This window comes from Chrysemys picta, chromosome 3, assembly GCF_011386835.1.
Source record: "Chrysemys picta bellii isolate R12L10 chromosome 3, ASM1138683v2, whole genome shotgun sequence".
Classification (NCBI taxonomy): Eukaryota; Metazoa; Chordata; order Testudines; family Emydidae; genus Chrysemys; species Chrysemys picta.
The window spans coordinates 73,231,296-73,257,672 of NC_088793.1; the positions used below are offsets into that span (position 1 = coordinate 73,231,296).

Consider the following 26,377-nt stretch of genomic DNA (forward strand, 5'->3'; position numbering starts at 1 on the left):
TTCTGTGCACCCAAGCAGTGCAAGCCCTATCTACTCTGTTTTTAGCAGTGAAAGGCTCTGGCAGCTGGAAAAGGTTCTGGCAACAGGCAGGATGTGGGGAAAGCCTTCAGCTTCATCCACTTCTGCCAGTCCATTCCTACCCATTTGAGCAGGAAGGCCTGTAGCAGCACCCTGGTGTCTACTACACCCTCCAGTGCAGGGTATGGTGATGCACACAGCCCACACAGTACAGTAAAGTAGCTTCTCATGCTTCTTTATTTCACTGTATGGGTGCGCAGCAAGGCTCATAATTGAGCCCTTCATTGTCAAGATTAGTTCTCCAGGTTAACGACTTTGTATCTATCAGAAAATGTGTCTCTCAAAAAAAAAAAAAAAAAGAGGAAAGAAATTGCTATCTTAAGGTACAAAGTGTACTTTGGAAATAGTATAAGGGGAGAAAAAAAACAGTCAAACAGGAACTGGGCCTGCCCCTGTTCCCACTGACATCAATGACAAGACTCCCACTGACTTCAGGAGAAGCAGGATCAGGTCCCAAACTTATTTTCTTGCGTTCATTTTACCAACCTGTCACTAATCAAAACCAAAAGGTACTTCTAAGAATCTCTCAAATAAACCTATTGCCTAAACCAGGAGTAGGCAACCTATGGCACGTGTGCCGAAGGTGGCACGTGAGCTGATTTTCAGTGATACTCACACTGCCTGGGTCCTGGCCACTGGTCTCAGGGGCTCTGCATTTTAGTTTAATTTTAAATGAAGCTTCTTAAACATTTTAAATACCTTATTTTCTTTACATACAACAATAGTTTAGTTATATATTATAGACTTATAGAAAGAGACCTTCTAAAAATGTTAAAATGTATCACTGGCACGCAAAACCTTAAATTAGAGTGAATAAATGAAGACTCGGCACACCACTTCTGAAAGGTTGCCGACCCCTGGCCTAAACTGTATTGTTCTGTGGCTAACCCCACGCGCATATCTTCAGCATAATGGATATTTCCATGGTTGAAGTGTAGGTATATTACAGTATGAAAACAAAGAAAAGCCCTTTAACCAATTGGAGGCATTATGCTGCAATTGCCCTACTGGTAGAAACAGGTGGACTGTTTCATAAATGTGAGGATTAAAGAATAATATCTAAGATTTAACCAAGATCCTTTCTGCATGTCCCAAATTTTGTTTGTTGTAAAATTATATACTTTGGTTAAATTAGTGATGGGCTATCTGGTCAACTCAGCTTTCAAGGTGATTCTTTATTAGTCATATAATCTGTTTTTTTTTATTATTATTATTGTATAGGGTAGGCTACTCACCATAGAATATTCAGTCTCCTCTTTCAAAATGATTTTTTTTTGCCTTTTTCCTGCACTATTAAGTTTTTAAAATACTTTTTTGATGTTTATTCTTTATAAATGTAATCATCTGCAGATGTGCTGAAGACTGCATGGTACACATTCAAAATCTTGTCTAGAACTCAAGAGAACAAAGCAATTTTTCATGCCTAATTCCTTTCTTCTCATCCCCACTGATGTAACTGTCAAAGAAAATCACAGCTATGCTGACAATGCAATTCAGAATGAACACCGATCCATACAGATCTTTTCTACAGAGACCCAGAGGTAGGAGGTGAAAGTTACCCATTATTCGGAATAACAGAAGCAGACCAAAGCCTGTCACTGAAGTCCTTACCCCCTACAAGTTAGATTAATCATAGTAAAATCATCCTAGCTCCCAATGAGAATGTTATATCCCCAGTCCCTGCATGCTCTTTTGCCCGGTTTCCTCTACAGGAACAGCTGGACAGAGTGACAATGTTAAACCAGCTATTGGTACTATCAGGCTTATTTCTCCCTTCAAACAGCAACAAAGAGAAAATAGCCACCTCCTCAGACACCCACAGTTCACTATTGGCCTAATGAATCTTCCACTGACATTTAGTACAAAGAACCTGTCTTCTGTCTTTTTACAGGGAAAAACAAACAAACAAACAGAAAGGTACATTAAACCAAACATTTTCAATTTACATTATTTTTGGATCACTTGCTCAGTTTTTTGCCTATAGAAAGCTAAGATTTTGTAAACTTTCAACTAAAACAGGACTCATATTCAATACCAAAAGGGGAAATGAATCAACTTCCCCATGGTTTAATTCAGAGAAACAAGTTTTTTCACCCTCAAAGCAAAACACAGCATTGCGCCAAAAATATTAAACAAAACACCATATTCCACTATCCGTTTATTTTATAAGCAATGGCAAAAACAAAAACAAAGAAGTTTCAGTATGTTTTTGGCATTCCACACCTTCCCCAGGATAAACCTGACAAAGGGACAGAATGTCAGACCTGAGCCAGAAGTCAGTGGATTTAGGAAATCAAGACCTGGCCCAGAATCTAGGTATTACTGGATATTGCCTGCACAATAAATAGATCCTTTTAAAGGTCTCGTAGGTAGTAATTTGCTTGTTTAGTAATTTTATGGCTTGATCCAAAGCCCAATGAAATTAATGAAAAGACTCCTATTGTCTTCAATGGGCTTTGGATGAGGCCCCCTATTGCACAGTTCAGTGGTTGACTATATTTCAGCAATTCTCTTGCTTCTCCGGGTAACTCGAGAATAATAATAATACACCTCTACCCTGATATAACGCAAATTCGATATAATGCAGTAAAGCAGTGCCTGGGGGGAAAAGGGGGTGGGAGGGAAGGCTGTGCACTCCGGTGGAGCAAAGCAAGTTCGATATAGCGCGGTTTCACCTATAACGTGGTAAGATTTTTTGGCTCCCGAGGACAGCGTTATATCGGGGTAGAGGTGTATTCTCCATCCCAAAATCACTGTGAAAACATCTTATTTTAATTAATCTGTCTGTACAAATTGGTTTTGCTGACCACTTCAGAATGATCAGTCAAAAATAGAAAATGGACCTTTTAATTATTTGCTCTATGAGATAGACTGCATGTGTCCTCTCAGTCTGTAGGTGACTATCCAAAAGCTAATGCAACACAGTGCTGTATTTTAAACAAAACTGGTCAGTGATTTCATAAATGCAGGAACATGGTCAGACTCACTCTCTTTTGAAATCCCATCTGAAGATCTGAGTTGGTATCAAGCAAAACCCATAAGTAAAACATCTAGTCCAAACTTGGGACGCCGCTTGTGTAGGGAAAGCCCCTGGCGGGCCGGCCCAAGGGACGTACTGGCCGCCGCTTCCCGCAGCTCCCATTGGCCTGGAGCGGCAAACCGCGGCCAGTGGGAGCCGCGATCGGCCGCACCTGCGGACGCAGCAGGTAGACAAACCAGCCCGGCCCGCCAGGGGCTTTCCATACACAAGCAGCATCCCAAGTTTGGGAAACACTGATCTAGCCAATCAGATGCTGTCATTGTATGTATGTATGTCAGATGTAAATCTGTCATTATAGGAAACATGCTCACAGCTATAATAGATACAGATAAACAAAACTGGTGAGGTGAACAAAATCAATACACAGCTTCCAAAAAATTCTAGGACTGTTTACTTTCTGATCAAATATGAGTGATGCCAATTAGATGCAGATCTGTTCTGGTGATTGTCATGATAGCCAGCATGTCAGATAATCACCCTACCAGCAATCCCTGTGATTACAGTACTCACTTCAACCATTAACCTCTTTCCCAAAAATGTCACAGTTTTGGATTTTTTCCTTACAGGTATGGGTTCTAGCCCAAACATTAATAATCATCATTCCACAGAATTTTCAAAAAGACTGATACCTATAGTATACTTATAGATAATTCTATGAGGAGTCCTTGTGGCACCTTAGAGACTAACAAATTTATCTGAGCATAAGCTTTCGTGGGCTAGAACCCACTTCATCAGATGCATGGAGAAGAAAATACAGGAGCAGGTATAAATACGTGAAAGGATGGGAGTTGCCTTCTACCAATGTGATATGTGCCATCATGTGCCAGCAATGCCCCTCTGCCATGTGCATTGACCAAACCGGACAGTCTCTACGCAAAAGAGTAAATGGACATAAATCTGACATCAGGAATCATAACATTCAAAAACCAGTAGGGGAACACTTCAATCTCTCTGGTCGCTCAATAACAGACCTAAAAGTAGCAATTCTTCAACAACAAAACTTCAAAAACAGACTCCAACGTGAAACTGCAGAACTGTAATTAATTTGCAAACTGGACAACATCAGATTAAGCCTGAATAAAGACTGGGAGTGGTTGGGTCATTACAAAACCTAAACCTAATTTCCCCAATACTAATTTCCCCCTACTGTTACTCACACCTTCTTGTCAAGTGTCTGAAATGAGCCACTCTCATTACCACTTCAAAAGTTATTTTTCCTCCCTTGGTATCCTGCTGTTAATTGATTTGTCTCGTTAGACTGACTTCACACTTAGTAAGGCAACTCCCATCCTTTCATGTATTTATACCTGCTCCTGTATTTTCCACTCCATGCATCTGATGAAGTGGGTTCTAGCCCATGAAAGCTTATGCCCAAATAAATTTGTTAGTCTCTAAGGTGCCACAAGGACTCCTCATTGTTTTTGCTGATACAGTCTAACACAGCTACCACTCTGAAACAGGTAATTCTGTTATCTACTGCTGTTTTTTGTTCATGGCAGGGATGGCAGGGGGAATGCAGCTGTGCAACGTTTGCTGATGGATACAGCTGGACATACTTGATTAATAATAACTGCTCAACCTGAAGCCATATTTTGCTACCACAAACTGTGATCTCCTAATCTCTTATAAGGTAAGCATGCCTGACATGGGACAGCAGATAGCTGGCATACCTGCAGGGAAGACTAGAGGGGGTGATAAGCATTTCTGTTAGATAAGGTAGTTTTCACCTCCAGTGCTAGGTGCTATTCAGAAAAGCATTTAAGCACAAGTGCTTCTTTGAATCAGGGCCATACACTGCTGTGCAGCATTGTTGTGCTTTAAAAACAGCTGCAGTGTTTCATTTTTGAACTATGGTAGCTGTTTTCCAATCGATTTTATAAAGGGATGGTGCACATGCATTCAGTTAGTGCGTCTGTGAGTAGTTTGGGGATCCATTTGGATGAAAAGTACTATATAAATACAGCTATCTGCATAATAATCAACACTCAAGAGAACATATTCAAGAAGACAGTTTATACATGCTCCTTCCTGTGTCTCTTCATTAGCTAATATTTTACTGAACTATAAGTCCTTCTGTGAAAGCTCATGATGATATTTTTCTCTTAAATACATTTTCTGGCAAAGCAGGATTGTGAAAATTGTTGGACTTTCTGTAATTAAAATACTGTCAGATGAACAAGGCTTGGTCATGACAAACAGTAGCGGAGACAAAGGAAGATCTTAGCGATTAATTTTAACAAGGTCTCTCAAAAAGACTTTCATAGTCTTGTTTTAAAATACTGTACTTTCTCTGAATAAATCTATAAATCAAATAAACTCTAGTCTGAATTTTTTACTCACTGGGTTCTGAAAAAGGCATTCTCTTGGCTCATATGTTCTCTTGAAAACTATTTTAATTTCCTATTCAGTTATCAACATACACACAGTTTTGCTCACTGGCCTCTACATTTCTTATGCAAGTAAGCCAAGGTACCTCTCACAGACTAAGAGTAAGATATAATGATAAACAAACTGAAAATATAACAAAGTTGATTTAAGGCCAAAAAGACGTTTGTGATTATGATGGAAATCAGTTAAAATGTGAAGTGGCTAAACAATGTATATTTGTTTACTTGCTCAGCAAAAAAGAAAAAAAGGGAAAAAAAACTGCCAACATTTTCTTTTTGAAGTGTCAGATAACATTATTTCCAAGATGTCATCAGAGGGCCTTCATTGGCTATGCATAAGGTCAGTGAATATTAACTTCATTTACACTTGGCTGAGAATTGGCTGGTGTCAACAATAGAGGTGTTTAGATCCTCTGCTGAGCGGGGTTAGAAGCTGACAAAAAGCTGCCACAGAGGAAGATGGATGATCATACTAGCTGACCCTATTCCTCCCTAAGTGTCACAGTTTCAGCCTCCTTTCTCTCTCCATAACAAAAGACCCTCTCTGAGCTTCCCAGTGGCCTTCAGCTTTATTGGTGCTAACAGGTCCAGACATTTTCATCGATTGGATTCTATACCTTTTAAACACGAAAGCTTGCCCTCTTTGGCTAGCCAAACCTTGGCACAGATGTCTTTTTCTGTAATTGCTTCTCTGCTGTCTGTTGGGAAGGATGCAATTGGACAGGCGAACATCATGTCAACACAGAAAATGTTTCACCGTTTATCTCAGTTTCCCAATGGCATTTTAAGGAAAGAGATATGTGGTTTGCCTGGAGAGTTTAACCCTTTCATATCTCATAAAGTGCTGATAAGCCGAGAAACAACCATTGTAATTTTGCGACCATCAGGGAACAATATGTTTGTCTTGATACCAGACATAATGGCTACACAAATTAATTTCACTGACAGAAAATACCAAAAAGTAAAGGACTTGCTATTAATTCTCATAACTGTACCATATATATAAAAATCTGTCTACACACAGTAGAATTCTATTTTTATACTGTTTGCAATCAAACTGAAAGGCTACAAATGTGTAAATAAAAACTAGTTTAACCCCCCCCACACACACACACATAATTACCCTGTGGAACTTGTTGACACAAATAGCACTGAGGCCAAGAGCTTAGTAGGATTCACAAAAACGGTTAAGCATTTAGATGAATGGGACTACCCACAGTTATGTTAGATAGGCTAAAAAAAAAATCAGAGATTTAAATCCTCCGGCATTCTGATACCATAGTTATGGGCATGGTACAAGAACAGGAAAAGAACAGAGTTAAAGGAACGCTTCAGAGAGGAGGAAAGATTTACAGGGTTCTTGCACCTTCTTCTGAATCATCCACAGATGGCCACTACCAGAGAAAAGATAATGGACTAGATGCCCCACTGGTCTGCCCCAATACAGCAATACTTACGTTCCTATACACGCTGTGGAAACAGCCTCTCACAAAAACTTACACATATTGCCCCAGATTTTGGGCTGTGCTACATCTGTTTTGTACTGAACTGGTGGTTCAAAGTGATCCTACAAACGGTGTAGCCAGACATAGAAAGATTGGTCCTCCAGTGCTATATAGCCAGTGTAACAACCCCTACGCCATTTCCACCATGGCCAACATAGGTGCCTAGCCAGGCGCAAAGGGGCATGGCCACATACATCTTGCTAGATCCTATCTGTCATGTCATCACCTTGATGTGATTTGCAATTGGCACAAGTGAGAACAGTTCTCAGGAGCTCCTGGAGTTGTACTGTGCACTCCTCGGCCACAGCTAAGAATCATATTTAAACTATTTCAGTGATGCATTCCCCAATTAGTTAGAAGTATAGCTGGTCAAAAAATTTCATTTAAACTGATTTTTAACTGAAAATTGGGTTTTTACTAAATGCTTGTTCCCCCCCCCCAAAAAAAAATAAACCCTGAATGCGCAAAAACCAAAATATTTCAATTCTGAAATGTTGAATCAAGGTGTGATATAGTCAGGCAGAATGGTCAAGTGGTTAGGACACTGGCCTAAAACATGGGTTACTTCAGTTCAATTCCCTGCTTTGCCATGGACTTTGTATAACTTTGGGCATGTTGTTTAGCCTCTCTTTGCCTGAGATCGCCATCTGTAAAATGGGGAAAATAATGCTTCCCTATCTCACAAGACAGTTGTGAGGATAAATCGCAGAATGACTATAAAGTGCTCTGAGGTCTACTGATCAACAGTGCTAGATAAGAAAAGCATTTTTATAGTTGTTATTATTACTACTACAATCAGGGACCCTGGCCTATAGAGGTGAATGGAAGCATGAGGCAGCTGAACTACAACTCCCATCAAACACCGCAATGGCATTTCCAAATCAAACTATTTCAGTGTTCCATCAAAATATTTTGCTTTTTTTTTTTGCCAAAAATGTCAAAATGTCCCACAGAAAAAAAGCCTATTTCTCAACTAGCTCCAGTTAAAATGAAGTTTCCCTCAATCCCAAAACCAGCAGAAAAAGAAATCTATTCACAACTCCAGTCACAAATTTAATACAGATGTACTGTGAATGACAGCATGCATAAATACATATGAAGCTAACTCCATCTATTTGCCTAAAATACAACATACTGCAACTTAAAATATACGATGCTCATGTGAGTTTATGCCAACACTCACGCTTGTTGGCAATCACTAAAAAATAATAATAATAAAAAAACCACCACCACCACACTACTTCAGGGAATATCACAATGATAATAATAAGAAAAACTGCATGTTTAGGAGGCTAATCCTGCAACCCCTTTTCAAGATAACTCCTATTAAAGTGAAGTAGAAGTTCTGCTTTTGTAAGAACAGCGAGTTTGCGCCCTTGCTCTTTGTGTTAACAACAGATGGTTCTGACAGGGGGCCAATTCCTGCTCTTTTTACTCCCACAATTGGTCCCACAGGTGGACTAATTACTTGTAGGTCTAACACAAGCAGGATTTTGCCAAAGGGAAAATAAGCAGTTTTATATTTAAAACAAAGTGAGAAAGAAAGAAGCTTTTGGTCCCCCGCTTCACTCCAAGAGATAGGGGAAAGGGAATTTGTGCCCATGGAAGGAGGCAGAAGTGCCTCTGCAGTAAACTCCACCCAGCCATGAGGAAAGCTCGAAGGGGTTTACCTCCACCTAGCTGGAGCGGGAAGAGAGGAAACAGACCAGGGAGAGGGAGATTTGTTCCCTCATCCAAGCCTGAAGTTATGGAAACTTCCACTGGATTGCCCCTCCATGCTACAGAAACCCCAAAAAGGGATATCAGTGGGCAAGGGGGCCCAGCAATGCAGAATCTTCCCTAGCTCGGGGGTGACCCAAAGCAGAGGTGGAGACATAGGGTCTTCATTTGGACAGGCCTGACCCCTCAATGGAATGAGAGATCCATCAGCTGACCCTGGTAGTTAAGTTCTGGAATAGGATTCCAGGGAGGTTGTGGAATCCCCATCACTAGACGTTTTCAAAAACAGGTTAGACAAACACCTGTCAGGGATGGTCTAGGTATACCTAGTCCTGCCTCAGCACAGGAGGCTGGACTTGACAATCCCTTGAGGTCCCTTCCAGCCGTACATCTCTATGATTCAATAAGCACTTGAGGCAGGGGAGATTTAAATTGAGGGTCTATTCCCCACAGGTAATCAATGGGGAATAATTTAGTCCAGGGGTTGGCAACCTTTCAGAAGTGGTGTGCCGAGTCTTCATTTATTCACTCTAATTTAAGGTTTCACATGCCAGTAATACATATTAACGTTTTTAGAAGGTCTCTTTCTATAAGTCTATAATATATAACTAAACTATTGTTGTATGTAAAGTAAATAAGGTTTTTAAAATGTTTAAGACACTTCATTTAAAATTAAATTAAAATGCAGAGTCCCCCGGACCTGTGGCCAGGACCCAGGCAGTGTGAGTGCCACTGAAAATCAGCTCGTGTGCCATAGGTAGCCTACCCCTGATTTAGTCCAAGGGATTCCCTTCCTTCCCCGCTCCATCTTAATGAATAACCTACTTTCTGTTTAACCTTGGTCACATAATGCAAGTTAAATATGATCACTTTGCCGGTGGACTTTACTAAGTGTTAAGATACAGAAAAATGCAAATAATAATATTTAGTGCTTATATAGCTCTCCACAGCTTCAAGTCACTTATATCGTACACCAGCACAAGGGAGTAAGAGGATAGAACGTGCCCCCTCACTCCTCTACATGGGCTACCAATATCACAGATTGCAGCACAGGGCCTCTATCAGGCCATTGTCCCTACTCGTGCACATGTGTGGGTGGGCAGCAGTGAGACGTGGGCAGAGTTTACGCTGTCCTCTCCTGCACCAGCCAGCACAGCTGAACCAGCATGGAGGAGAAGTAACATTGTGTCAGATATAAGTCTAGGGCAAAATTTTTCCTCTTCCAAGGCGGAAGTAACCAGGGACCAAACTGCAGTCACAATATGGTCAACAGTCTGCTCCCGGGGAAGCACAACACCGCAATGCCCTTTACCTTGGGTTTGCGGCAACATCACAATCAATCCTTTATAGTACTTAGTTACTTCACTAGATAAGCAAAACCACAGTTCATTTCTGCATTATTTGGGAGACTGAAAGCTTCAGTGAAATACTGGGTGGTGCCTTATCAACATTTGAACTCTTCCAGCTCTGCATTTTTAGTGTTCTACCTAGTTGCTCCCCTCCCCCACCCGCTGGAGAGAACCAATCATCTTTAGGTATGCATATAAAATGCACATTATAAAACAACATCCAAAAAAAAAAAAAAAACAGATGTGTCAAGCTGAATGATTAAGCACCAGATTCCCCCCTCAGACACTCAGCTCACAGCTAGAAGCAGCATGAATACAATTCGCCCATATTTACCAGATCAAACTAGACACTTTCCTTAATTGATGACAATGCTGTTCGAAAACTAAGGTTTACCTTATCAATCATGTGAAACTCGGATACTCTGGGATGCTTTAGAAGGAAAGGAAAGCCCAAGCAAAGAGTCTTTTTGTGTCTGTGGAGCCTAGCTACAGTGGTTTTTATGTGTTCAAAATGACCTAAGCAGCCTGTTCGTGCATATTCTCAGAGCATGTCCATCAATCAATGTCAATATTCACCCAGACTCCATTTTGACTGGCAACTGGCAGTCAGCTATCTCCTGAATGTTAATGAATGATGAATACCCTTGTCATTGCTTAAATATACATACATCTCTTTAAAATGGTGGACTTTAAACGTGTGGTTTGATCAGGAAAAATTTAGATTGTGTTTTCATGTACATGCTGTATTAGGAGAGAGAAAAAAAGAAAAGTCTGTGTTAAAAGATTCATATTTAATTTGAACTATTGTGAACATGAATGTTTTTTATTTTCTAACAAGGCAACCTTGTGTCAGCTTGTGTTATACAAGCTTAAATCTCAGACTTCTGAATATGCATTTTTAAACCATTCTAACACACAATACTGTGTCTCTGCAACTCTGTACTTTTGACAGGAAATCTTTATACTAAAGATCAAAAGGAAATATGTCACTCCTCCCCTCCCACTCCAAAAAACATGTTAGAAAAACATTATTATTCTAAGTTTCTTCATTTCTTGTCATAATTCACTAGCAATCTCACTGACAAGACTTTTTTTTTTTTTTACACACATTAGACTAGTCACAAAGATAAACAGATTCACTTTAATTGACACATTGAAACAACTGACAGACCGTGATCCCTGGAAGGCCAAAGAGTATCCCTTTGCATTCAGCCAATAACATCCTTATATAACTAACGAGAGGCAAAAGTGAGTGGAATGAAAAGGCATATTCATGGTCCATGGATAGAATATTGTGTTCATAGCCAAGACAATATTTTCTATCTTCCTTAAGATTTCAAATATATACCGTATGTTACTTTTTGGTCTCCCAATAGGCTGTAGGTTGGGTCTGGCTGAAAATTCTACAGGCAAGTTAATTATTAGCTAACAGTATGGAATGTTGGAATTTGCTGCCAGTTAAAATAGCAATGCCACTTTCTAAGTCTTGCAAAAACAAAAAACAAACAAATAATTTCCCCTCGTTCCAAGAGCAGCCAGGCTCATTTTTATTTTCCATTTGTATGTTACAAATATATTGCTCATATACAGCAAACATGAAAATAAGTATGTTAAGACTCAGAATATTTTCTAGTGACAGTATGCTCAGTGTGAAAAAAGATAAGTGTTTAATTCTACTGTACAGGGGTCAGATGCATAATAACACACAACCAATATAGCTTGTCAAAACAAAACAAATAAAATGTGAAAGCTGTCTAATCCCAATTCTTTGGCAAAATCCAGCAACAAATGTTGAAATTTTGAAACTTGAAAGACTATGACCAGCTCTAACAGCCAACTTTAGTTAAATGGTTGATGGATCATGTTCTAAAATATCTCATCAGCAATTAAGAAAGAAACATTAAAACAAGTCAGAAAGCACATGAGAGCCTTACAAAGAAGAGAGGGGATCTTTTAAGAAATAAATGAGAAAATCCAGTCAGGAATAAGTATTGTTAATATTATATAGCTGTTCAAATAGGATGGTATATGGCCAAATTGAAAACATCAGCTTCAGGTGCACTTAGGGCCAGATTTTTAAATGAATTTAAGCAACTAAAGATAAAAACAGATACTTAGTGGGATTTTCAAAAGTGGCTAGGTGCCTAACTCCCTTTGACTTCTGTATCTTTAGGCATCTAAATACCTCTAAATATCTGGCCAAGACCTTTGCTAGCTTTGACTTCCATGGCAAAGGTCATACATTAGAGAGACAATAACTGGAACCCTGTGCCAGTTCTGGTGCCTCAGTTAACATGCTGGAAAGGGTTCAGAAAAAAGCTACCAGAATAATTCAAGGTCTGGAAAACCTGCCTTACTGGAAAGCTCAACTATATAGTTTATCAAAGAGAAAGTTAAGAGGTGACTTGATCACAATCTATAAATACCTACATTTGGATAACATTTCTAATAGTACAGAGCTCTTTACTTTAGCAAAGAGAGGGAAAACAAGATTGAATGGCTGGAAGCTAAAGCCAGACAAACTCACACTAGAAATAAAGTGCAAACTTTTAACAGTAAAGGTAATTAACCACTGGACAAATTTACCTAAGGACATGGGATATTACATCACTTGAAATCTTTAAATCATGGGATGTCTTTCTAAGATATATACTTTAACTCAACCTGAAGTTATAGGCTTGATGCAGGACACTGGACCAAGTGTTATGCAGAAGGTCAGACTAGATCTTAATAGTCCCTTCTAGCCCTAAAAATCTAGAGGTGAAATCCTGGCCCACTGAAGTCAATGGCAAAAATGTCAGTCATTGGGGTCAGGATTTTACCCTATCAATCTATATCTACTACTACTGATAGAAGGGTAATGGTTAAGGGCTTGTCTTCACTATGGCGCTAAATTGGTGCCACTGCCATCGATGCAGCGGAACAGATTTAGCGGGTCTGGTTAAGACATGCTAAGTCGATGGCTGAGCGCTCTCCCGTTGACTTCTGTAATCTGACTCAACGAGAGGCATAAGCTATGTCGACAGGAGAGCTCTCCCATCAACATAGAACAGTGTAGACACTGCAGTAAATCGACATAGGTTACGTCAACTTCAGTTATGTAGTTTATATACTGAAGCAGTGTAACTTATATTGACTTAGCACGATAGTGAAGACAAGTCATAATATGCTAAATAAATACATTAATTTAATCTAGACCATTTCTGATATTTTACAGGTAAATAATGGATGGTTTCTGTGATGGCATTTATATTCATGAGTAAATCAGAAAGGAATATATAACAAGTGGTGCAGCCATGAATGACAGAGATTGGTCTATGTGTTGTGTGAACATAATATGTGATAACTTAAGTGGAGTTACTCTTGACTCATCAAATATTTACTTCCCGGGTATATGTCTTCTCCTACCCATATTACCCATATTCCGAAAAACATACCTATTCAGGAAAGCATTTAAACACATGCTAAACTTCCACTGACGTCAAAGGGACTTAATAAGGATACGATTTCAGCATGATACTACTTTCACCGAAATCAATAGGAGACTTGGCATTGACTTTGATGGACCAGGATTGGGCCCATCATTCCATTGTTTTAAATAGAGAGTTTGTAAGATTGGGCATTATATACCCAAAACTCCAATGTCCTCAAAAAGAAAAAATCATCATTATGGCCCACTGTAGCTGTATCATATATGGCAAAAAAATTCCATTGGAAATATTTTGGGATTACTTTTTAAAATTTCTCTCTAAAACTGTGCAAGTAAAAATTACACAATGTTACTTGAGTGCACAATCTCAAAAAGCAACTTTTGAAAATTTGACCTAACATTTACTCACACTTGGCACACCATCTGTGGTACTCTTATGCACCAAGAGCTATGCACAGTAATATTCTTTTTAAAAACAAAAAAATTAATAATCTGGCTCTCATATAACACATTTTGAAGTAAATATGAAGCACCAGAAACTATAAAAATTGGTAATAATGTTAATTAACAGTTATCTGTTCATTCAAGATGGCTGATGCTATTATTGCAGTAGATCTGCTATTATCTAAAAGGATCACATGAAGCTATAATCTAAAACAGAATCAGCAGCAGAGGATTACTACAGCTGCAGTACATGTAAGACAAAAAAAAACAATATTAAGCTCCAGTCCGGCAAACATTTATGCATGTGCCTAACTTTAACCTCATAAGTTGTTCCAATGAAGTCAATGGGGCTACCCACACAAATAAACAGGGGCTGATAAGGTAAAATAATTGAGTCAGATTCTGATTTGACTTACACCAGTTTTACACAAGTTTTCTTTGCCTTTAGTAGGGCTGTTCCTGATTTAGTCCACTAGAAGTGAGATTTGACTGAGGCCCAAAGACAGAAGTTTTTACTGTATGAGGAAAATTATTGCTCAAAGGATATAATAAATTACCTCCATGAGGGAATCATAATGTCATCAAGAAGCCATGAGTGTATTTTCCCAACTGTTGGTCATTTGTTCAATGTGTTGGACAACATTTTTGTACTACAGAGGTTCAAGCAGAGTCAAATGCAGTTGGTGTTGGAAAGGTTTAAAAAAATGCTCTTCTTCCCTATCAAAAGAGCCCCTTTAAGCTCTGGGCAGATTTTGCCATGTTTGACACGTCTGAGGAGGGTCCTGAGAGGAAAAGTTCTGAGAACACTTTTCTGCTATAAACTACAACAGAAAGAAAGAGACAGAGAGAGAGAGAGAGGGTCACACACACACTTTAAGAAAATCATTTTACTGCCTGTAGGGACTAAATGCTTTCAATGACGGTTATGGACAATTAAAGGAGTTTGAATTGTGAGGGAATGAAAGCTCCTGAATGAGATTTAAACTTTAATAATTTGTGAGCTGTTAAATTATCAATGAAATTCTAAGTGTATGTTAAACTCAGAACAACACAGTCCTGGAAATATCTCTATGTAATAAATTATAAATTTGCAACAGTGAGAGTAATTAACCATTTGAAAAATTTACCAAGGGTCATAGCGGATTCTCCATCACTGACAATTTTTAAATCAAGATAGGGTGTTTTTTTCTAAAAGCTATTCTGTAGGAATTATTTTGGGGAAATTCTGTGGCGTGAGTTATACAGGTGGTCAGACTCACTAGACGGTCACACATTATCAGAGGGGTAGCCGTGTTAGTCTGAATCTGTAAAAAGCAACAGAGGGTCCTGTGGCACCTTTAAGACTAACAGAAGTATTGGGAGCACATGCTTTCATGGGTAAGACCCTCACTTCTTCAGATGCAAGTAATGGAAATTTCCAGAGGCAAGTATAAATCAGTATGGAGATAACGAGGTTAGTTCAATCAGGGAGGGTGAGGTGTTCTGCTAGCAGTTGAGGTGTGAACACCAAGGGAGGAGAAACTGCTTCTGTAATTGGATAGCCATTCACAGTCTTTGTTTAATCCTGATCTGATGGTGTCAAATTTGCAAATGAACTGGAGCTCAGCAGTTTCTCTTTGGAGTCTGATCCTGAAGTTTTTTTGCTGTAAGATGGCTACCTTTACATCTGCTATTGTGTGGCCAGGGAGGTTGAAGTGTTCTCCTACAGGTTTTTGTAGATTGCCATTCCTGATATCTGACTTGTGTCCATTTATCCTCTTGCGTAGTGACTGTCCAGTCTGGCCAATGTACATAGCAGAGGGGCATTGCTGGCACATGATGGCATATATAACATTGGTGGACGTGCAGGTGAATGAGCCGGTGGTGTTGTGGCTGATTTGGTGCCACTGGTCTGGAGGTATATATTGTCACCAAATTTGAAATAACTGTGCGTGAGGATAAAGTCACAGAGCTCAGCAACAAATTGTGCTGACAAGTTGTTACCCATGCAACAAACCTCGATGCCAGATCACCCTCCCTGATTGAACTAACCTCGTTATCTCCATACTGATTTATACCTGCCTCTGGAAATTTCCATTACTTGCATCTGAAGAAGTGAGGTTCTTACCCACGAAAGCTTATGCTCCCAATACTTCTGTTAGTCTTAAAGGCGTCACAGGACCCTCTGTTGCTAGTCACACAGTAGTTCCTTCTGGCCACAGAATCTATTAATCATGTTGTTTCCACCTTCACTACACCAGCTCAAGGCCAAAGGAGAAGTTGGGTAGTTCACTCATTGTCTGGTAAGGAAAGTCTTGCAAACAGCAAGGGAATTAAATGACAGGTAACGCTGAATTAAATAGGAGCTGGCCATTGTTTCTTAGGCTTCATGAAAAAGCTGATCACAACACCACATTTTAGTGAAGACTTACAATGGCAAATATGAAGTTTTTCGAATCACATGAGTGATGGGGTCTCTCACATTTATTATGAACCCTTGAACCAACATTAGATTTTTTTTTTTTAAATCCAGGTTTTCTTCTTAGTTCTGTTCTGATCTCAACAAAAATTTAGTTCTGAATAACAAAGTATATTTAAAAAGCATGAGTTCTAATATTTACAGAAGAATAAAATGTAAAACAAAATTATTCAGTTTATAAAGAGCTACTGAAATATTTCAGTAAGTGAACCCACTTAGAAAATTCCAGTTTGCCTTTTGCAGAAACGGTAGTTTCTAATAGTTTAATTCATATTATTTCAGGTTAAGTGAATATACATTCACATTCTATGAACATCGTAGCATTTTAAATCAACCAGACTACCACTGTAGTCCAGGGCTTGCAGAATGGAGGGAAAACATTTAAATAATGTATTATTAATGCCTAGAGTGAGGGAGCAATGACTGATTTTTTACTCTAACAATCTTCAGTGGTAATAAAACAATAGCAACTGCAGGCCCAGATAAAGATCAAAGAAAGAACAACTTCCATGATTTCTCAGGTAGTAAGAGCCAGGTATTCTTAGAATGCCTGAGCTAATCAATACTGATGAACTGACAGCTGGGACAAAGTGAAAACATGATTTCCTGTCATACACTGTTGAAGCTCTGAAATACAACAAAACTCTTAAAATACTAGCCCAATCACGCAAAAACTTTGTGCATGGAACTTCTGTTGCCTTCAACTCCTTTGCCACATATGGCAGGTATGGACTCACTTTTTCAACAAATGCCACCTCCTGCCTCTTTTCTTTTTTGTTTCAATAAATCCCTATTACTCCCCCACTGTCCCATATTTATTTCAAAAATAATTTACCCAAACACATTTACACGTTTATCAGCACTTAGATTCCAAAGTGACAGAGGTCTTATATATACACACACATGCTCTCCCATCCCTCCTGAGAAAACACAAAAACAACTACTATCTGCTCCCCCACTCTTTTGTAGCCTCTCTGCTGCTTCCTTAGTTCCTCCTGGCTTGCAACTCCTTCTAGCCCCATTACTGCCACACACACCCTGTCTCCCTCACCCCAGCTCACTCCTTGATCCCTCTAAACAAATGTAAAAAGTGAAAATGGAAATCATTTTATCCAGTGAATCAGAATTCTAAATTTTATAATTCATACCAGGTGAGCATCAGGTTTATAATTGCTCACTCTTAAGATAAAATTCTTTACCCTGGGAAATCCTCACATTTAACTCTCATTTTTCTAGGCATCTGTGATGGGGTATTCACTCCACACTAGCCTGGAAAGGGTTAATGAAACTGACAAAGGCCAATTAAGCAGATAGGCCACACCTGATTCTCCTCAGGTAGCCTAAGTAACCCCTGATTTATGAAGGAGCTCAGCTGAGAAGGAACAGATAGGGCTAGTAAAAAGCCAGGAAGCTGGCACCAGAAAGGGCTGCAATGAGGGAGCATGTGGCTACTTTTTCAATTAGAGAAGGAAGGAGGACCTAGGAGAAACAGTGCAGGAAAAGGCTCAAGAAACCAGCACAAGTATGTATCCCAAGTGTGCAGATCTCAGAGCTGTACAGCAATGGGAGTACTTTGGAGATCCTCACGGCTTAAACACATACCCAGCATTTGATCAACAACTAAACACAAATCTCGATTTATACCTGATTTTGATTACTCAGAGAAGGCTTCTCTGCCACCGGTTCCGTGACAAAGGATCCCCCGTTCTTTGCAAACAACTCTAATCTCAGATATGACAAACTCACTACATCAAATACATTGCTCACAGGATAATTGTCCATAAAGGGTAACATGTAAGGTCTGTGTTGAAAGCTTGTCCATAATCATGGCATAATGCATGTAGGGGTAATATTGAAGGAATAATGTAACTATATTGTAGTTTATGGCCCTAAGGTCTCAAAGTTAAAAGGAGTCCCCATGGAGTAATTTTTTTTGGTGATGGCCTATTCAGGCAGGAGGGAGTTGCCTCCCTTCCTGGTTAGCCAGTGACGTAATGTTGTCTACCACTGCCCCACCACAGAACAGTCAATAGAAAACCACCAGAATCCCCCTGCCAACAATCGAAACCACTTGGAAACAAAAAAAAAGAAACATTATAACAGACAGGGGATCGCCCTGCTTATGAATAGAGACAAAAGACTGTTTCAGTATAACACAGCGAGGAGAGGCACTCCGAATCTATTCACTGATCAGATTCTTTGTTGTGCTGAGGTATTTTTTGTGAAAAGCTGGATCCTGGTTCCTGTGAAGCCAGTGAGCTATGCAACAGACTGAACTTTGGGGGAAAAAAACCTACTATTTTCCCCTGTTCCTATGAGACAGGAAAGAACTATTCATAGGTGTAGGCCCTAGTCTGCGTTTTATTATTTTGTTTTGTACTGTAACCATTTGTTCACATCACTCGCTCATTTCTAATGGAATCTCTATTCTTTAATAAACCTACTTTTGTTTCATTGCAAGTGTTGTGTGTTATGCAGGATCAGTAGTTGAAGGTAAAACTGGTAAAATCGGCTACATTGATTCTGAGGGTTTGGGATTTCTATGAGTAGCCAGTTTCAGGGGCAGGATACCATCGGGAAATGCTTCAAGGGAACCTCCTGTCTATGCCTTGCAGCTTAACAAGCCTGGGATATCCCACATGCAAGTACTTGAGTGACTGAAAGGGTGGTGGTGTTGGGGACCTATCACCCAGTGACCACAAGCAAGACTCCCTCTCCCTCCTTTAACTTAGGAAAGCATGGAGTTCTGCAGGGGGTTGAAGGAGAAGGGGGACAAGGCTGGAGAAGTAGTAAAGTAGAATAAACTTCTTCCCCCTTCCCTTCTCTACACAATGCACCCAAAAGACTAGAGGAGCAGGACAGTACTGAAGACCCATTCCACCTACAGTTAGACCAGAAGGATGTAGCAGAGTAGTAAAAACCCCTTGTCTCCATAACAGCTAGGATGCTGAGGGAGAGATAGAGGGCAGAAAAACACTCTTCCACCCAGCCACTTCATGAATGGCAGCTAGAACACTCTGGGAAAGAAAAACAAACCAGTATCCTTTTACTTTCTAGCAACTGAAAGGGGATGGAGCTTCAAATTTAGAGTCACTTTCTAGCCAAAGACCAATATAAAAACCAGGGTGTCCCTAAGCAGCATCTTCAGGAAAGCCTATGGAAATCCCACCTCCCCTCTGAACAGCTGGGGATGGCAGGGGGTCAGAGCCCTGTATTTACGTTTCTCATCCTCCAGCAAGTAGGTATCAGCCACATTTTTTAAACCCTGCCTAAATTCTTCACAAACTGATATACACAGAAGCATCCCCCACTGAAATAGAGTCACATCTGGGGACCAAACCAACAACTGTTTAACAGTGCACAGAAACATTACAGAACACTTTAGAAAAGGAAAATGAATACGGGGCAGTCTGCTGCATCCAGCTTTTGCTCAGTGCAGAAAGGAGAGAAGCCATCAGAGAGCCAGTTACAAATTGCCTGTGCTCTGCCTTAGCTACAACTTGCTTGAAATCACACCACAGACAGGTGAGGACAGCTAGTGCATTGTGTTCCAAGCACACCTCCTCCCCACCCTGAAATGCCCCACCTAATACAGCTCTGTGCCTGGGAGTACTGGGAGGGAGACGGGATCCAACCTTACTGGCTCTACTCCAGCAAGGGACTTGAAGGTGATTTTGGCTCTGTATGAGCCTTCTCAGCAGTGCAAAGGAAGAGGAGCAGGGAAAACTGAAACAGCATGGAATTTAGATAGACAGGAGATAATTACCCCAAACTACAGGTTAGCCACAACTCTTGAGATAGACACCCTGGGCCAAATTCTACATTGATTTACAGTTCATACAACCCACTCTTATTAGAAGTGCCATGAGATCTTTAATGGCCAATCTTTAAGTCTCAGAAACAGACTCCACCAGCAGTACAATCCCTCCTAATAGTAAGTTAGGACATTAGCTCAGTGTTAACTCAGACTGATCAGAAAAATTATTCAGAAGTGGAATATGCCTGAAAATGTAACTAAAAATGCCATATCACAAACGTGTCATATATAATATATCTCGTAGGCTGGACCTCTCTGTCAAGTCACATTTACAGCACCAAAAGTTTATGTCCCAAAAGAAATCAGTAGTTCCTGTAGCAGTTCGTAGCTTGTTGCAAGTTGCTGCATCCAGTATACAATGCAGCTCAAAAATCAAGCATGTATTCTTCACTTCAGTGATATGCATTCCACAACTAGTTGTAGCCCTCTCCCATTTTTTGGATAAGCAAATTTTATTCTGTTGTGTTCTTCTAATGCACATAGTATTACAAAACAGTTAAGAGTAAACTGTACCTGTTTGGCTTACTCCAGAAATCCAAATTTTCAGACGTGGTGCCAAATTAATTTTCGTATATATTTTTTCAGTTCATTCATGTTGAGAGGTGCTTCCTACCTTCTGAAATATCATACTGCTGCTCAGGAGCGAATGGGTATAGTTTCTCTTTAAATAATGTGAAACATATGGAAAGTGGATTATACTAGAACTTTACAAAGAATTTCCCTCCTTCCCCCCAAACCACAGTCATTCAAATATTATCCCAAATGTGATCCTTGCATAGGCAAAATAGGTGAAATTCCCACTGCACAGGTCATAGGCTATGTGCGAATTGCAGGAATGGGTCCTATGTAGTGCTCCTGAGTGCTAACATTTCCATTAGTTTTTATAGTAACAGAAATGGTATGTCTGTGTATGTTTTAGGGGCTTACCATTTCCTAAGCACTGTCAGGATCAAGCACTAGAATATAAGCTCCCCTCCTCCTTCCCTCCCTCCCCCCACACACTTCATTTCACCTACTTGTTATGGCTTGCTTTAAACTAGGACTGTAAATTCTTTGGGGGCAGAGACCGTTATTATTATACGTCTGTGCAGTACCTAGCAAAATGTAGCCCTAACTTGGTTTAGGCATCTAGATGCTACTGGAATGCAAATTTATAATGTGAATAATTCAATGTACAACCAAAATAAGGATATTTACATATGGATACACGTTCAAAGATTTGGTGCTGGAGATAGAACACAAGGGGAAAACTAGTGGCAAAGTTCAGTATTTAATCTTTGATAAGCAGTATCATTTACTACTATTTGCAGAGTATTTGTTTACCTGACACAGATATCCTCTGCCAACATATTGGGAGTGAAATTTGTCTAAATTAAAAATAAAAGATAAACGTTATTTCTTAAGGTCCTGCAAATACTTACTCATAGAGGATTTCATGAGAGACAAAAAGGATGACTTTTTCAACTAGTGTAGCTCAAATAAGTTAGCATAACACAATCGAAAAGCTCTGTTAGGATGCTGGCTAACACATCTGAAGATGCCAGCAGATCGAGGGACGTGATCGTTCCCCTCTATTCGACATTGGTGAGGCCTCATCTGGAGTACTGTGTACAGTTTTGGGCCCCACACTACAAGAAGGATGTGGAAAAATTGGAAAGAGTCCAGCGGAGGGCAACAAAAATAATTAGGGGGCTGGAGCACATGACTTATGAGGAGAGGCTGAGGGAACTGGGATTGTTTAGTCTGCAGAAGAGAAGAATGAGGGGGGATTTGATAGCTGCTTTCAACTACCTGAAAGGGGGTTCCAAAGAGGATGGATCTAGACTGTTCTCAGTGGTACCTGATGACAGAACAAGGAGTAATGGTCTCAAGTTGCAGTTGGGGAGATTTAGGTTGGATATTAGGAAAAACTTTTTCACTAGGAGGGTGGTGAAGCACTGGAATGGGTTACCTAGGAAGGTGGTGGAATCTCCTTCCTTAGAGGTTTTTAAGGTCAGGCTTGACAAAGCCCTGGCTGGGATGATTTAGTTGGGAATTGGTCCTGCTTTGAGCAGGGGGTTGGACTAGATGACCTCCTGAGGTCCCTTCCAACCCTGATATTCTATGATTCTATGTATTAGATGGCTATGTTGTAGTCTACGCTCTCACCAGCCATTCTCCTTTGGCTACAACACAGCCAGCTAATACATCTTCAGACATGTTAGCCTGTATCTTAGCAGGGTTTTCAATGGTGTTAAATTAACTCCATTGAGCTACCATGATTGAAGAAAAAAACATATCCTTTTCGCCCATCAAGACAGGGTCTTATGTCCAGTGCTTACTAGCATGAAGTCAATGCAGAATGCCTGGCACTGAGTTTTTGCAGCATTGAGCTCTTAAGAAGGACCACAAAAGCTTTGGATTAAGGAAGCATGCACCAACTTGCTTCTGCTTGATCTGTTATAAAGCTTGACAGTAACAGATAGCCACTTGCATTAGTGTCAACGTTCTGATAAGTTTCTTTCAATATCTGTCACAAAAACAGTGACTGTATCAGTATGTCAGCTGCATTATCAGTCACTATATAGTTGATCATACTTAATAACACCTTCAAGTGCAGAGAATCCTAACAAGTATCACAGACTGCAACTACTATAGAGCCACAGAGTCACCCAGATCATTTTGACTTCAAGCTGGTAACATCATTCATTCAGCGAGTGGCTGCCTCCCACCCTCTCTCTCGCCTCAGTATATTAACTTGCCTCAATATGGAGCTAGAATTTGTTTTCAAACTCTTAACAAGATCACTGAAAGAAAAGAGGAGAAATCCTATCAATGTGCCTCTGGACTGCTTCCAGAGTTGCGTATTCTCTTAGCAATTGCTCTGGAAGCAGGCCAAAAATGGGCAATGTTCTTGCAAATGAACTCAAGTACACGTTATCATTTAATTCCTTTGTCAACATTGCTGTGGTTAGAAATTAAGAAGCCTATTTACTAAACAATTTCCTTGAATTCCAATTACCAAACACTGATTCCCTTCCCCCTCCCCCATTACCCCTGCTTTCCCTTTGGCTGGGCACTTTCTCTCCTTTACTGAAAGTCAAAGAAAATTAGTATTATAATTATAGGCCTATCCATGATTCACATCATCAACTGAGAGTTAACTAAGATGCTTTAAAAAAAATAAGTCAGTGTCGCTAGAGAATACCTTTGAAAGTTTCAGAACGTGCTTTGACGGGGCAGAATGATTTTAATACTTTTAACAGAACCTAGACACACCGTATTGAACTGATGTGTGTAAGCAGTTTTTCACATTATAACTGTTAATGAGATCACCCTCCACATGCTACAAACTCGGCCCTTTCCCCCACAATGCTGAAAGAGTGTTGGAAAGATCCCAGATCAACTCCACACACTCCAACTATGTACCAAATCTTCCATTGTAACCCCTGCTGAAGGCAATCATGTGAGTTTCCTGAGGACTAAGGATTCAGGATGAGACACAGCTTTCTTTCTTTCTTTCTTTCTTTCAGTATGAGCTAAATCCTGCAGTCCTTTTCCAATCCTTGCACAGGCAAAACTCTCATTAGACTCATTGACTGAAGGGTTTAATCTTAGACAAACCCCAAAATAAATCAGGTACATGTCACTCCCTTGATTCTTCAATGCCTGTAATGGTTTTACTTTTTAGTGTTTTCTCACTTTCACATTTATTTTAATATCATTTATTTCTGCAGCACTACAAACAGAAAAGTATGTTTCTATCATATGCTACAAGAAAAGTCTGACGGATATCAGTTTCTGTGTTAAATATATTTGGAACCATTACTCACTATACAAAGTACCTAGTATCCTAGAACCTTCACTGTAAACAAAACAGCCTGATTGTGTCACACTTATGTTCAGAATTGCCTTTGTACCCAAGTAGCCCCATTTAAGTCAGTGGGGACACTAATTGCAGAGTAAGTATATGAATACGGGTGACAGAATCAAGACCTAAAAAGATTGTTTTCAAAAAACAAACTACTTTGAGATTTTTATTCACTAGCCAGGGTGAAAATGTTAATCCTGTGTGTTACTCTGAAGTGTAACTGCTTTCCAATAACCTAACACTACCAGATGAACTACATGCTGAAAATACAAAATAAAAAGCTCTCCACAGTCTTGGATTTGCTGATAATTTAACTAGACCCAATGTAATCCATAAATAACCGAAAAGTTTTATTTTTAAGATTCTAGCTGAATTAATTTTATGTAGAAAAATATTGACTGAAATTCTGCCACTCAATATTTTGATATATTCTGTTTGAAAGAAACAGATTTAAAATAAATAAATCTACTGCATTATCACAGGAGTGAGAATGAAATGCAGATTCAAAACTCTGTAGCTCAGTTGTCATTTGGAGTATGCACTATACTTTAGCACAAATTCCATATATCCTGAGTTTTATTTTCCTTATAATTTTCTGTCACAAAACATATGGACCAACAGCAAATAGTTTATATCAGGGATCGGCAACCTTTGGCACACGGCCCACCAGAATAAGCACCCTGGCGGGCCGGGCCAGTTTGTTTACTTGTCACGTCCGCAGGTTCGGCCACTCGCGGCTCTCACTGGCCACGGTTCGCCGTTCCAGGCCAATGGAGGCTGCAGGAAGTGGCGGCCAGCACATCCCTCGGCCCGCGCGGCTTCCCGCAACCCCCATTGGCTTGGAGCGGCGAACCGCGGCCAGTGGGAGCTGCGATCAGCTGAACCTGCAGACGCGGCAGGTAAACAAACTGGCGCGCCGCATGCCAAAGGTTGCCGATCCTTGGTTTATATAATGCTCACATGCAAGAACGTTAATAAGGTCTTCTTAGCAACACACAATCTGCTCAGTAGCATTACAAAGAACTACACGGAATGTCATCCTGACCTTATTTCTGTGTGAACTGTAATTTCTGCAACTGTATTTACATTAAACTGTGCTCTGAATTGCCTGTTTTATATTTGAAATGCAATATGCAACTGCTGACTTCCATTCCTGAAAGAGCTGATTGTTTTAAATTAGCCAATGTGAAGTGTATGGATTCAAATGCTCATAGTATTAGTATGGGCCTAATAACATATTTTGATGCAAAGACAATAGAAATGTGACTGTAGAACCCAACTGCTATTGTAGGATATTATTAAAAGTGTAGGTTTACTCACGTTCACAAGTGTCTCCTTTTTGCTGGTACCCAGCTTTGCAGATACACTTTCCAATAGGCACTAACCATTCTCCTTCTGCACTACAATGCATCCTAGGAGAGTTATCAGCCTCCTCTTCTGCGCTGCTGACACAAGTTCCTCGTACCTCAACTAGAGAGGAAAACTCTGAGCCAGTCACTGTATCTGGAAAAATAGCTAAGTTCTCAATAATAGACCAGCATTTCTTGTAGTAGACTTTGACAGAAACCAAAGCAATGCAGGCACCTACATCTTGAAATGCAAGATAAAATCCTTTCTTGGACAAAGGTCCAATCTCTCTCACCTCTGTGTTAAGTTTCATTTTTCTCTCTCCAAGGTCACCTTGGGTAAAACTTTCATCTGCTGCAATGGTGTCTATTTTTACATACTGATTTTCTCGGATATTCCGGCCAGTGTCGTAGTCTGTTTCATAATAATATAAGTTAAAAGTTTCTTTACATGTCCCCAGTACTCCAGGAAGACTGTTACAATCCCTCAGAGTGAATTTCAGTTCTACAAAAATCCTTTGTGCATTGCCTTTTGCAATCCAGTTAGTCCGAAGCCAGTTATTTTGGTTAGGTTCCATGACCTGGCATACCTGATATGTTCGTATAGGAGTGTAATTTTCATCCAGTCCACTAATTTCTTCCCACTAAAACAACAACAAACAGTTATTAATACAAGACAGCATTTTACTGCTGTACTAAATCAGTACATATATAAAAATACTCTGACACAGGTCTGGTCTTCCTCCTTTGTAAACAGTGAAGCCTCATAAAAAATAGTGGAGTATTATTAAAATGCTAATGTTTTGTGTAAGAAAATCACAAATTGTAATGGCGTTCTAGTTTGTGTTTCATGTATTTTAACATGTGAATAACCTTCAAAATATATAATTCATATTACAACAGTTTACAGTTACATTAATTACAAGTTCTAGAAAGTACTGTACAAGATATTCA

The 26,377-nt window shown here is 39.8% G+C and overlaps 1 protein-coding gene across 11 annotated transcripts in view; it reads right to left on the reverse strand.

Annotated features, from left to right (window-relative positions):
- Positions 1 to 26,377, reverse strand: part of EPHA7 (EPH receptor A7) — a 175,901-nt gene that overhangs the window by 140,128 nt on the left and 9,396 nt on the right. For 9 of the 11 annotated variants that reach the window (XR_010599541.1, XM_065588208.1, XM_005301153.4 and 6 more), the window contains one exon: positions 25,398 to 26,067. Coding sequence is in view for 9 of the 11 variants with exons in the window: in XM_065588208.1 (XP_065444280.1) it covers positions 25,398 to 26,067 (670 nt within the window). In the remaining 2 variants the exon portion in view is untranslated. Of the gene's footprint in view, positions 1 to 20,760; positions 20,889 to 23,712; positions 24,727 to 25,154; positions 26,068 to 26,377 lie in introns of those variants that run through there. The other 2 variants (XM_065588212.1, XR_010599542.1) reach the window with 2 other exon arrangements.